General features: G+C 39.3%; 1 protein-coding gene across 2 annotated transcripts in view; it reads right to left on the reverse strand.

Moving 5' to 3' along the window:
* UNC80 (unc-80 homolog, NALCN channel complex subunit) overlaps window positions 1-11,276 on the reverse strand; it is a 188,215-nt gene extending 176,939 nt beyond the window's left edge. For both annotated transcript variants that reach the window (XM_011369629.1, XM_011369628.1), the window contains exons 1-4: window positions 11,075-11,276; window positions 10,072-10,120; window positions 7,424-7,580; window positions 5,980-6,281 (exon numbers count right to left, since the gene is read on the reverse strand). In XM_011369629.1, the coding sequence (XP_011367931.1) occupies window positions 5,980-6,281; window positions 7,424-7,580; window positions 10,072-10,120; window positions 11,075-11,166 (600 nt within the window). In that variant the 5' untranslated portion in view covers window positions 11,167-11,276. The remainder of the gene's footprint in view (window positions 1-5,979; window positions 6,282-7,423; window positions 7,581-10,071; window positions 10,121-11,074) is intronic.
* Window positions 11,277-13,604: the final 2,328 nt, after the last annotated feature.

Below are 13,604 nucleotides of genomic sequence, written 5' to 3' on the forward strand. Positions count from 1 at the left end.
GATATAAAGAAAGCTTCAGTATTATGTGTGGTATTAGATCTAGCAAGCAAGGAATTAATAGTAAGCAAAGCTTATGAGATTTGTATCCAGAAATGCAGGATGCCAAATCTCAATTGACCTGGTTTCAATGATTTCACAGTTTCTGAGCTCAGTTCTTTTCCATGTTTCTCATAAGTAATTTTGACACAAACAAAACTCCAATGGACACTGTAGCAGAAAGTGAGCTCTTATACTGAAACTCTGGCCTTTAATATCTGGTCTATCATGGTGACACTTAGCACTCGCTGACAGTTACTGTCATCATTTTGTTTTATTTGATATATCCCCAACTAGATGGTATAACTCTTGAAGACAAGTTGAGATCTCCTTCTACTGTGCATTTCTCCTTGAGCATCAATACTTAATTGTTGCTTAATTTACCTTTCCCAAATAACACCACTAAATTCAATCACTCTTCAGACCTGCAGAACCTATAGCTTCCTCTTGTTTTTCTTTTTACAAAGGAAAATAGGGTAAGTGCATAAATTCTGGGATCCTAATTCCTCTTTTAGAGCCCCCTTCAATGGGTCACTCAAATGCTATGTATGCATACATGACTAGAATCTCTTAGCTGGAGAAGACCCTGTTTATCATTCAAACAGCTATGGGTAGGAGGTCTAGAAAGGTCCTGAGAAAAACCAGAGGGTGTAAACATTGGTAGATTTACTTCAGATGCTTTTCTTGTTTGCATCGAAAGCCTGTTTCCATGATGGCATGAAGTAATTCTAAATGTCTTTACTAGTAGCTTAGAGAGAGCTACTTAAACAAGTATTATTTTAATTCCATTTGAAAGTTGTTTTCTTCACACATATGGATTTTTATAAAAATCTTTAGGGCTTAGATTTTGTTTTATTCCCTGCTGTTTCTCCAGCACTCTGAACAGTGCCTAGCATGTAGCAGGCATTCAATAAATAATTATTGAAGGAATCAGTGAATATGATCAAACCAAGAAAATATTCATACTACATTTAAAGTAGACCCCCTGGGAGTAATATTTGTTTTTCACTGATAAAATTAAATTTGGTCTAATAATATATTTGACAGAATTTTCAGGGTTTTTTTAATGTAAAATATTTGAGCTTGTTACTTATAAATTTAAACAACAAAAATAAACATTAAATTATATACTGTTACGAAAGGATGAGTCACTTATATAGATTTTTTTGCTAATCTGAATTAATTCATTCAATAAATATTTTAAAAACACCTCAAAAAGACAGGCACTGTGTTAGCAATCCAGAACACAATGATAATTCCTATCCTCAAACCATTCAGAATCTAATTGGAGAGACAGATCCATAAAGAGATAATGATAAGAAACAAATTAAAAATAACAATAAAGATATGTCTAGAATATAATAGAAATAGGGAGGATGGATCTTGAATGGAGTTGTAAGGATGAGTAGGGATTTCCTAGGCAGGCTGGGGTATGAGGGCCTTCTAGGCAGCAGAATTAGCATGAGAATAGGCCTGAAAAAAGTCATGTATTATTCTTTGGAGACCCGAAGCATTTGGAGCTCACAGAAGCAGAAGTAGCCCTGGACAGGAGGGCATGTCCTGGAGGGCCCAGTTACTACACTCAGGAAGGAGCTAGAGTTCACTCTCTATGGTGAGAAATCGACAAATTTCTTTAAGCATGTTGGTGATATGGTCAGATCTTCATTTAAGATAGATCATTTGGGCACTGAGGTTGGATTTCATGAGACAAGCTTGGAGACTGTGAATTCAGGTAGAAAGTGGCCCAAGGAAGAGGTCTCAGTAAGGGATGCTGAAAGATTGGGTTAACACAATAAATAGTGACGAAAAAGGTGTGGTACATTTGAGAACTATTTAGGAGACAAAATGAATAGGACTCTGTGATTAGTAGAATATGCTGGTAAGAATGAAGGAATAATTAAAGGCAGCTCCTAGTTTTTGAGTTAATGTAAATGGGTCCATAATCTGCCATACAAAACACTGGGACAAGGGCTCATTCCAGGGGAAATCTGAAATGCCCATAGATCATCTACTTAGAGAAGCTAGCTGGCAATTTGGTCAGAAGCCAGAAGAACAACCTCATTTAGAGATATATAATTAGGTGACCTCAGCCTGTGGGACATGAATGGTAAATGAACCTGGAGAGGAAGTCTTCCAAAAAGAAGGTAGAATGAGAAGAGCAAAGAGTCCAGGATGCATCTCTGGGGAAGCCTACCATTAAAGGGTCAGGCAAAGAAGATAAGCTCTCAAAAGAGAAAGAGCAGAAAGTCAGATGCAAGGAGAAGCCGCAGAGTGCAGTGTCACCAAAGGGAGAGAAATTTTCAAGACGTTATCATGGTAGTTTCAAATGCAGCCGAGGCTTCAAGAGATGAGGACTGCAGAACAAAGATGAGGGTCAATAGCTCAGAGGTTGTTTATGACCTTAGTGAGAAGAGTTCAAGCACAGAAGCGTACGAAACAATATAGTTTTGTAGAAAGTCAGATGGAATTCATTTTGAATCCTGCATTAGTTACTTATGAGCTTGATTATTACCTCTCTGGACATCAGTTTCTTCTTTGGTAAAATGCAGACATAGATATCCACCTCCCTATGGGCGGTTGTAAAAATTAGAAATACATGAAAATTGTCTGTTACATAATAGAGAAAAGCAGAAGCAAGTGCATGAAGTTGAGGAGTAAATGGGAGGTGAGGAAGTGGAGGCATGGGCTAACGTCTTGCCTGGATTTCAGCCTCCCATGCCTCCCGCAGCACCACGTCCTATAAATGCCTCAACCTACAACACTATCTGTGTCAGCACCGAGTGGGGACTTGAGGAAGTAAAGTCAAGAAAAGGACTGACAAGTGGGGAAGCACACAAGGGTCGAAGATCACAACTTTGTGGAGACACCGATCTGGACGGTCGTGTTATTTCTCCCCAGGAGCATGAAGATCTCCGGGGCAGGGATAGATAACGTGGCTTTTGTTCATGATCTGGGGTTGGAGTTTTGAAGGGCAAATGCAAAGAAAAGATAAGAAGTAAAAGGACACTAATGGTGCTGGTGAGGAGTATCGCACATGGGTACAGTATGGACAGGAAGGAATAGGGCCAGACAGGGCCATAGCCACAGGCAAGGGAGAAATTTAGAGCAGTGGTTCTCAATTAGGGGCAATTTCCCCCTCCCCAACCCCGTACCCCCACCTTGAAGATATCTGGCAATGCCTGGAGTGATGTGTGGTTGTCACAACTCAGAGGGAGAAGGTACCATAGTCATCTAAAGGGTAAAGGCCAGAGATGCTACTAACATCCTACAATGCACAGGGCAGTCCCTCACAACAAAAAATTATCTGACCCAAAATGATAACAGTGCCGAAGCTGAGAAAATCTGATGAAAGATTTTACATTCCCCAACTACACTGAAAAAAGCAAATAACTCACTCAGAAGGAAAAAGCCCTGTGGGGAAATTCATTGACTTATTAATATTTTTTATTCCCTATGGTATCTAGAATATTTCCCTCCTAGGAATAATAAAATAATAAAACAATAATGCTAGTAATAATAGCTAACAATAATTGTTTCCTGTGTAACAAAAATCACTGTGCCGTTTTTATATGCATTGTCTTACTGCTTTATAAATACTCCAATTCCAGGCCATAGATAAAACTTGCGGATCTTGAGCCAGCTTTCCTCAACTATCTATGTAGTCTCTCTTGAAAGAGAATCTGGCCTCTTTCTATTAATACATAACACTAATGGCAATAAAATGCTAACACTAAGAGCAACTAATGTTTGTTAATGCCTTGCTACGTGTAATGTTGAACACTATCATTTGCTCAATCCTGACAATGCCCCATAAAATTACTCTTATGTCCAATTTATACTTGAGAAAACTGAGGCTTAAAGAAGTTAGTTGCTCAATATTACAAAGTAGGAAGTGGCAAGCACTGGATTCAAACTCAAACTCTCAGCCAATTCTTCAAATAAAATTACAGCATTCCAGCCACTTCTATACTTCCACATTTCTAATTTAGAGGATATTTCTCTACAGATAGACATCTATATGTACTATCATTTTTAAAAGACTTCTTTCCTGTCTTCTCCATTTTAAGAACTATATACCTACATATAGTCGCTACTTTTAGCACCTGGATAAGCATTTGATAATAACTTGGGTTTACTCAGTGAGTCAATCATTAAATATTTATTGAATGCTTCATAAATGCCAGACACTATATCTAGACTAAAGATACAGTGTGACCTGGACAGATAGCATCCCTTTGCTCAAGAACCTCTGTTCTAGTGGGGATGATAGGCAACATGCATATAAACAAACACAAAATAGTTTCAGATACTAAGTGCTAAGAAGGGGGTAAAAAAGTGGTCATGTGCTCGTGGCACTAAAGCAGCCAGGGAAATATCTCTGAAGTGGTGACGTTTGAGGTAAGAGTAAATCAATGAGGAGGATATGGCCATCTGGAAGTCTAGGAGTGGAGCATGGAGGCAAACGTTTCAAGTAGAAGGAACAGCCAGAGCAAGGACCTAAAACCAAGATGAATTTGTCCAGTTTGTGGGTGAGCCCAGAGGTTAGTGAACAAGAGAGAGGCTAGTGAGATGGAGGGTCATGAGGCCAAGAAGGTAGGCAGGAGCCAAGTCCTACAGTTCCCACAGGCCAGGGGGACAGTCTCAGTTAAAGTAATGCTTTCCATTCAGTGTATATGAAATATTTTTTCAAATAGAAAGTCAAAGTTTTTCAAGCAGCTATTTAATTTGATTTAACATTAAATTTTTCTTAGTTTGATGGTCAATATAGCCATTGCAGTTTCAATTCTGTTCCTACCAGCAAGGGGACAGTCAACTGAAAGTGAATTTTAACTAAAACTAAAATAGATGACTCATTAGTCCATCCCCCTCATAGTGATTATTAATGGTCTCACAACCACCTTCATATATAAATATATTTGTTGCTAACTTGAAATGTCCATTCATTAGGATTCTAATATTCTATTAAAGAATAGTTGGGCAAATTCCTTCTTATCTCTTATCTTAGCACTTAAATGGAATACTGCAGTTTATTAATTCACAGAAATAGCAAATATTTCTTGATTTTTTTCCATGTGTTGGAACTATACTGTGTCTTCACATATATTTATACCCTGTGTTACAGGTATCCACAGTTTTATGCAGTGGAGGATCGAAGAGGTTAAGTAATATCACCAAGATCACACAGCTGGAGAGTGTGGCACAGCGACTTCAGATGTTATTGTCTCTTTTGGATCTAAGGGGTAAATTAAAATTGTATTTTAATTTAACTGGTTTCCATATAATCCTACATTTTGTATTTTGTGCATTTGAAAATATTTGGAAAGCAAGTCTCAGGTTGAACCAAACTCAAAAAGTCCAAAGCACATAAAAATTAAAAATGTCTGCTCTACACCTGCATTATATTAGAAGTAGCTACAAAATACTATAAAAATACAAAGGAGATAGTGCCTAAGTCTACATGGAGAAGGTCAGAGGAAAAAAAAATCATGAAAATGACGACATTGAAGTTGAGGCTCGAAGGACCATGAGAGGAACGAGGAGGGAAAGGAGGGCAGAGCAAACAGCAAGGGTATATTCAGAGACTGGTTCCTATGACTCTCAGAGTTGGATTATGACATGGCCAGTAGGGACTGGAAATGGATCGACTAAGAGTGGAACTTAGCCCCCAATCATGATTGACCTTATATGCCATGTTTAATATGTCACACCTTATCGTGGGGCAGATGGAGAACCACTGAAGATTTTTTAGTAAGTAAATAATAGGTGGAGAATTGTGTTATTGAAATAACACTTGGTAGTTTAATGTAGAAATATAGCTCTCCATATCTTGGCTTGCTATAAGATCACATAAGGACATGGACAACCAAATATAAAAATATAATTCGAAGTCCACCTTCACTTCACCTCTATTCCCTGTCAGGCTAACACTATCTTTCTGCTTACCTTGATCCTGTGGACCAGAGGAGCAAACAGAAACACAAAGAGCTCCACAGTAGCCATGGAGTTCTGGAATATCTTCCTTCGGTTGTTCTCTTCTTCATCGTTGGAGCTGCTTTGGCAAGGTTGCCCTGGAGAACCCTGGTTTTCAACCTGGTGGATGAAAGCACTGCTGCTGCCACCCCAGCTGGATCCTCGGTCTGTGCCCCCAAACCGCTCACTGTTGCAGTCCTGGGGGGCCTCCAGGAGCATCCAGTGCAGGGTGTGAAGGAGCTTTGTCTCAGCAACACCCAGTTTATCCTGGTGGCCTGCATGGGACAACCACACAGCCAGGTTAAGGCAAACTCTGTGAATAATAGATGTCGATTTGGGGTCTGGGAAGAACATCCTTGCTTTGCTCTGTGGTTTGATTTCCTAGGAGACACTAGCATTTCTCTATACCGCTTACAACCACTGATGGAAGGACACATTCTTGTTTTGGGCTTTGTAACTGGCTGTTGCAGAATGACATGCTATCATAGGAGAAACCGCATGCATCACATTTCTTCATTAGATACCAGATAAAGTTGACCCTTGAAGAACATGGGTTTGAACTGCACAGGTCCACTCAAAGGTAGGAATTTTTTAAATAAATACAATTGACCCTTCCTATCTCTCGAGTTTCACATCCACAGATTCAACCAAGTATGGATCAAAAACAATATTTTTACATCCCAACTGTAGTTTCCCAACCAAGGATAGAAAATACTTTCAACAAAGGGCTGACTGTATAGTTAAAAGTTATATGAGGACTTGTGACTATGGAGGAGTGGGTACCCCAAACCACCATCCACCACATTGTTCAAAGGTCAACTGTGTATTTCCAAATAGGCAGCAAAATGGTTAAGAGTATAGGCTCTGAAGATAATAACTATTCTATTTTAGATAATGTGACCAGCCAAGTCCCCTCTATAAAGATAACATTTGATTAGAGACCCAAATGAGGGGAAAGAACTGGATGGAAAAGAACATGTACGAACATGGGGTAGATGGCTGGGATAGGCTGTCATGTGTTAAAAGCAATATACGAAATAATTTAAAAGAAAAACAATCTTTACGTACATACACACAGTACTACAAAGTGAAAGTGGTTGCTTTAGGAGCTAGGAGGGCAAAGCGGACACCTCTGATGGGAACCCATCTTAGATAGGTGAGAATATTTAGCTTTCCTATAATATTTTAATGTTTAAAAAGAGAATATATTTACATATTACCTGTAAAATTAAAAAATTAAAAATAAAAGAGCCAGTTCCCTTATTGGTAGAATAAAGATAATAGTGGTACCAATATGGGAGGTGGATTGTGAGAATTAAGTTATATAATTTGGACACGGTGCCTAATGTGTGCTATTATAAGTGCTGGACACAAAGGCTGATGGTGTACCATGAATAAGTAATGCAGGTGCACCAACCTAGCTTGTTTCTGTTTGACAGCAGGGTTGCAGTGCAGTGGAGGACATGAGGCAGAGCAGCTTGCACAAGCTCCCATCTGGAAATGCTCTGGATGGCTTCAGAGAGGGCCGGAGAGAGGCCGTGCAGCTTGTTTTCTACCAACACTCGTTCAAAGGACTATAGATGCAAAAGGAAAAAGAAAAAAAGGAAAGCATATAAAATAAGAAACAGAGATTCTGATTGGTGAAAAAATGAGATCAAGGTACTGTATACCCTAAAAGATACAAATTACTGGACCAGATAATTTAGAGTGCACTCATATTGCATTTCATTGCTATTTTGACATGCACCCTGTCAGTGATAATTTCCTATTATCTACCCATTTTCAGGTTTTTATCCAAAGTATATGGCTTGAATTATTAAATGATTATCATATCTATTAAAATAAGCTTCCTCTAACAAAGAGTACAACACATTTAACTCATGAAGTTTTTGGATGTTATATTTTATAAAATGCTGCTGAGTCATCCAAAGAGGCTGTCACAAGTGCATACTAAAGTGAAATGTCTTTGTGAAAGTGTTTTGAGAATTGATGTCAACGTTCAAGTGTTAAATAAGATACAACTCTTTCAAGAAATCTGATTTTGGGGTCCCTGAGTTATTCCATGTCCCTAGCAATGACTGGGCATAGGACACTTTTTACCTAATGCCTGGAACCATAAAGATACTTAACATACCTGTTGAATAAAGAAAGGAAGGGAGAAAAAAAGGGAGGGAGGGAGAAGGGAAGTGAGCTATTTTTGCTTTGCTAGTTTAACTAACCCTCCTATCCCGGTTAGGGATATTTTCAAAGAAAGTAGTATCCCAGAACAAGTTTGATCTAGCCAGTTTTTCTTGAAAGGGATTAGTATATCACTATAAAGTACTGAGGAAAGTGTAGCCATCAAATATAAAATAAATGTAATAAGCATTTGACTTGTATGCAGAGAATGTGATTGGTATTCGATGCCTCAAATGGTCTAGAAAATTGTATAAATGTGCTCCAGAGTGATCACAATACAAGTCCCAACTGTTTGACATATATTATTGGAATTATGAGGGTACTTGATAAAAATACATAGCTTAATACAGAAATTCTCCAAACTGTTCACTTTTTGATTCAAAAAAAGAAATTAAATTCATAATGAAAAGCACGCTGAAGTTTTAGTAATGAGTGAATCAGAGATGCAATCTGGTTTGTTTATTTGTTTGTTTTTAAGAAACTAAATAAAGGTCTTTGAATATGCTAGCAATGCAGATCCAAATATTTTTAAATCTCTCAGCCCACGGGTAATTTTTAGTAGATAAAATAATTTTTAATTTAGATCTTTAAATATCTATATCTATCTATCTATGAATGTGACTTAGCTATTTGATATTGTGTAACATTAAAAATGTCGGACATCTTTGCCAAGAACAGAGAACAGTCTGGATTATTTTAAGCTAGTATAATTGTAAGCATGGTTTAAGGAAAGCTCAGAGATTTCAAGTGTCAAATTACTCTAACTTGAGATAAATACAAGACAAATTCTATTAAAAGGCTCTTATTAGAAAGTAAGATTTTAAAAAATATCTCTGTGACAACTTTGAAGGGCAGGAGATGCAACAAAACAAAGTCCTGCAAGAGAGACGGAGACACAGAGAGAGAGAATTTTTAACTCTCCAGTTGGCTTCCATCATAGTTAGTGTCCCTAATACATTCAGAGCTCCTTACTAGAAGGTCATTTGTATAGCCATTTAGAAATATTCATGGCAATATCGAAATAGGTAGGTTTCTACTTTTTGGTTATAATATGTGCAGTGTGAACCCTCTATGTTAGCTCCAAATTTTAATGAAGTTAAATGTGAAAAATCCCATCTCTATTTTGCTTCATGATTTCATGTCTTTTTGTTCTCAACTTCTAAAATGGGAATGTGATTCTCTTAGAATCTCAGGTCAAGGTGCTATTTTGCATAAATATTAATAGCACTGTTTTACATCACCCATTTACACACTTGCACAACAAATACAGGACATAAAAGTTCAGAATTGCATTACTTTGAGTAGTTCATAAATACTCATATTATGAACTTCCACTACAATAACAGTTGCAATTTTGTTAATTAAGAATTTATTATTCTTGCCTTGCAAAGCCCTGGTTCTCTGTTATCTCTCCACCTCTCTTCTACTGTACTACCCCTCCCACTACTCTGAACAAAGGTCCTTTAGACTTGCTATTCCCTCACCTTTTCACTCAGCTAATCCTCCCTCCCTTCCTTCAACTCTTTGTCCAGGGGTCACATTAGCAGGTAAGCCTTAGCCAGCTACCACTTCTAAAACGAAAAATCCACCCTAGTGCTCCCTAATCCCCTTTCTTGCTTAATTTTTCTCCCTGGCACTTATTACTATCTGGCTTACTGTGTATTTTACATATTTGCGAGCGGCCTGTCCCCCACCCACTAGAATGCAAACCCTGTATTTGTTTTGATTGCTGTTCTATCCCATCATCTAGAACTGCTCCTGGCACATAGTAGGTGCTCAATAATACTTGCTGAGTTAATTAATATACATAGTAGGATTTAATGACTTTCTTTGCGTTGAAATTATCACACAGAATATAGATATCATTAAAAGGTAAACATCACATACCACACAAGAGGCTTCATATTGTTTCCCCAGTTTAGGCCTCAAAAATGCACTGAAAAATCAATAGAGATATTTGTTATAAACATAAATGAAATGATTATTAGAGCATCCTTACGACATATATTTTTAATGAATAAAACATGGTGTTATGAAACTCCAATTTCATGTCTCCCTATAGCTTGTTACAGAGCAGGTGTCAAAGAGCTGACATTTGCTTTTACATGTGTAATTACATATATGAAAGAGATGTCGATACATTTTCTGTATGGACTCTTATTCTTAAGACTTCTACCTAATCAGATTCCAAATCGCCAATTGTCAGAAGTGGTGCATTACTCAGGTACAGTCATACTAAAACTGAAAAAGGAACACAGCTTGTATCATGATTTCCAGAATCTAATATCTTACATAAATCTCAATAATAATAATAATAATAATTAAAATAATAATAATGAAAACCTTGTTTCCGGTTTATTGGAAAAGGTTTCAGGCCTTTCCAAAGGGGTAGAGGAAAAGCCTTATCAAAAATCATTCTCCTCAGGGGCTTTAACCAGAAGACTACACTCGCTGAATCTGAGCAAAAATGGTTAACAAGTGGGCATAGCAGATATTCGCCAGGCAGGAGCTAGAAAAACAACAGGTCACCGGGCTAGAATTACAGCAGGAGATGGAGGGGGAATTGGACGCAGGAGCACAACCAGTCATAATTATCTTCCCTAGTTCCCCGCCCCCTCTTCCTAGGCTCTCTGCCCTCCCACCCCCTAAATAATGTATATATTTATTCAGCAACTGCCAATCTGCTTGTCGTCAAACTTCACTGAAATATTTTTAAATGCGTGTTTTTAAGAGGGTGCAGAGGGCTTGCTTTTCAGCCCTAGAGAAGAAGCGGCGGGCTGTGGCGCGGCCTCAGCAGCAGTGGCAGAGGTGGCAGTAGAGAGGACCCGGGTGGCCCCACGAGTGCCCCTAGCCCAGGGCGACCCAAAAGCGCGCCCTCTGCGCCCCTCACCTGGTTTGCCGCCACAAGAAGGTCTGGATGGGTAAGGGGATGCCGCGGCCGCTATCCTGCTCCTGGCCCTCAGAGCTCTTCCTCTTCACCATGATGGTGGCTCCCGGGAGTCCTACTGCAGGACCCAGTGCTGGCTCCTCGCTAGCCGCCGCCGCCGCCTCCTCCTCCTCCCGTTGCTCTCCCCAACTCTCATCCCCTTCTTCCCCGAGGCAGAGCCGGCTCTCTCCGCCCTGATCCCGCGTCCCTCTCCCCTTCTCCTGCCCCTCCCCTCGCGTTGAACATGGCTGCGGGAGGAGGGGAGGGCTGGAGGAGCCACGGAGCAAGGAGGGGGGCGCTCGGAGGAGCTGCCCCCTTCGCCGCCCCCGCGCCCGCTCCTTGCTTTCAGCACCTCCCACTGTGGACAGCGGCCCACGGCCGGCCCTGCGGGAGACCAGAGCAGGGGGCAGGTTGAGCAGCTGTGGGATGGCCAAAAGGGTACTCGTTCCGCATTGCAGACCGGTCCCCTGTGTGGCCTCTTCAGCCCCCAGGATTCAGCTTCCTCCCCTTGGAGCTGCACCCAGGATTGTCCTCTGTCCACCTTCCCAACCTCTGCATCCAAAGAAATGTCACGTCTGGGGAGGAGGAGCTTTGGGGAACCGCAGCCCAGTCACTAACTCTGGCATCATTCGCACCTCTCGCAAAGAGGTCAGGAGTCCACCCTCCGGGCGTAGCAGAAGGCGCACATGAAAATTAGAAGTGCTCTCAGGAAGGGGGCAACCTTGGCCAGAGAGAAAAAGCTTGAAGGTTCTCTGATGTGAGAATTTATTTTAAAATGGTAACCACAAGAAATTAATCTTGCTTGTTTTTCCAAAGCAGGAATAACCCCAAACTAACCAGTTGTGGGTATCAGTTAATGATAACTTAAAAAAGAACATTTGAATCATGCTATTAGAAAATGTGGGTTCTTATCGAGTTCATTAGTGCATTTGTTCATCCTATTGATATCTGTCATTTTCCTTCGGTTGTCAGTCAAATGCCTTATAGTTTATAGTTGGATTGCTGTTAGAAGATATTTTATCTAGTAGTCAAAGAAGTGTTTGTGGTGGGGAAAGCGAAGCAAGCAGTCAGAGTAGAAAATCTTTGCTGTGAATCCAACTACCTGCAAACAAACAAGCATAGTCATATACCTTTTTGAAAAAGTATACTGGTGTAACCCATGAAATGGAGAACCAGATCCTAGGGCCTGATCTCAACAGATAAAAGTATTTCCTGTACAATTAACTACATGTGCCTCTACTCCATAGAGAGAATTATATGTTATATATTGGTATTGTCAGAGAAATAAAGTATTTAATTTCTTGAAGTCATCTTTTAATACAAATCTTGATATGAGGGAAGATAGATTCTAAATACAGTTTATTTGGTGCATATTATGGAACCCATTTTATATGCCAAGTACAAATCTGGATAGATTCCTGCTCATAAAGAATCCACAGTAGTGAAGGTAAGACAGACATGTTAAGAAAAGGGTACCATGGAACACATGATACGGACCCACTTATGACCAAAAAGACAAGGCAGAAAATGTAGGCAGGAATCAGATAAAGTCTTGATATGGCAGGCTATGAAGTTTGGACAGGAAGACTTGAAGCAGTAAAACTTCATTTCTATTTAAATGTGATTGATATGACAGGGTTGTAGAGGTTATTTGAAATAGGCAAAAGTTGTAGATGGAAACCCCAGTCTGGAGATTAGAAAAGTATTTCATGAGGTCCTGAACCAAGGCCGTGATACCACAGCTAGAGATAAGTAAATGAGTTTTAATGATATTTCAGAGAGAGAACAGGACTTGATAACCATGTAGGCATGGAGAAAGGAAAAAATAGATGGCACAGTGGTTAAGAGCTTGGGTCTTGAGCCAGATAGTTTGGGGCCCAGCCTCACCTCGTACTAGAAGTGATACCCTGGAAAAGGTTACTTTCCAAGGTTTACAAATAATAGTACCTTCCCCACAGAGATGTTGTGAGGATTAATTGTTAATACTTGTAAAAAATTTAAGAAAGTCTCTGATCTATACTAAGCCTTCAATAAATATCAATCAAAGCTCTAAGTTTTCTGTTTCGAGCAACTGAGTAAATGACAATCTCATTCAAAGAAAAAAAGAAAAAAGAAGTTGACAGAGAGAATTATGTTCTTATTTTATGTGTGTACACAGGAGCATTAATGAGTTTTCTAGAATCTTTGTTGGAAATTCCAATGGATAAAATGAAGAAGTAGCTAAAAATATGGGTATGGAGTTCAGAAGAATCAGCCAGGGAGGATAGATCAATTAATATTGTATAAAAGTAGTTGAAACTATGGAAGTAAATAAAGTAATCTAAGCAAATATATGGAAAGAGAAAAGAAAGAGCCTGATTGGAAATATAGGGGACATCAACTTTAGTCTATTGTCACAAATGAAGTTGTTGAGAAGTGACTGCATAAGATAGGATAGTGAGGCAGAGAGAATTCTTAGATGGCCTTCAAGATTCCTATCCTCTGGTGTACATAT

Source organism: Pteropus vampyrus, unplaced genomic scaffold, assembly GCF_000151845.1.
Source record: "Pteropus vampyrus isolate Shadow unplaced genomic scaffold, Pvam_2.0 Scaffold152, whole genome shotgun sequence".
Taxonomy (NCBI): domain Eukaryota; kingdom Metazoa; phylum Chordata; class Mammalia; order Chiroptera; family Pteropodidae; genus Pteropus; species Pteropus vampyrus.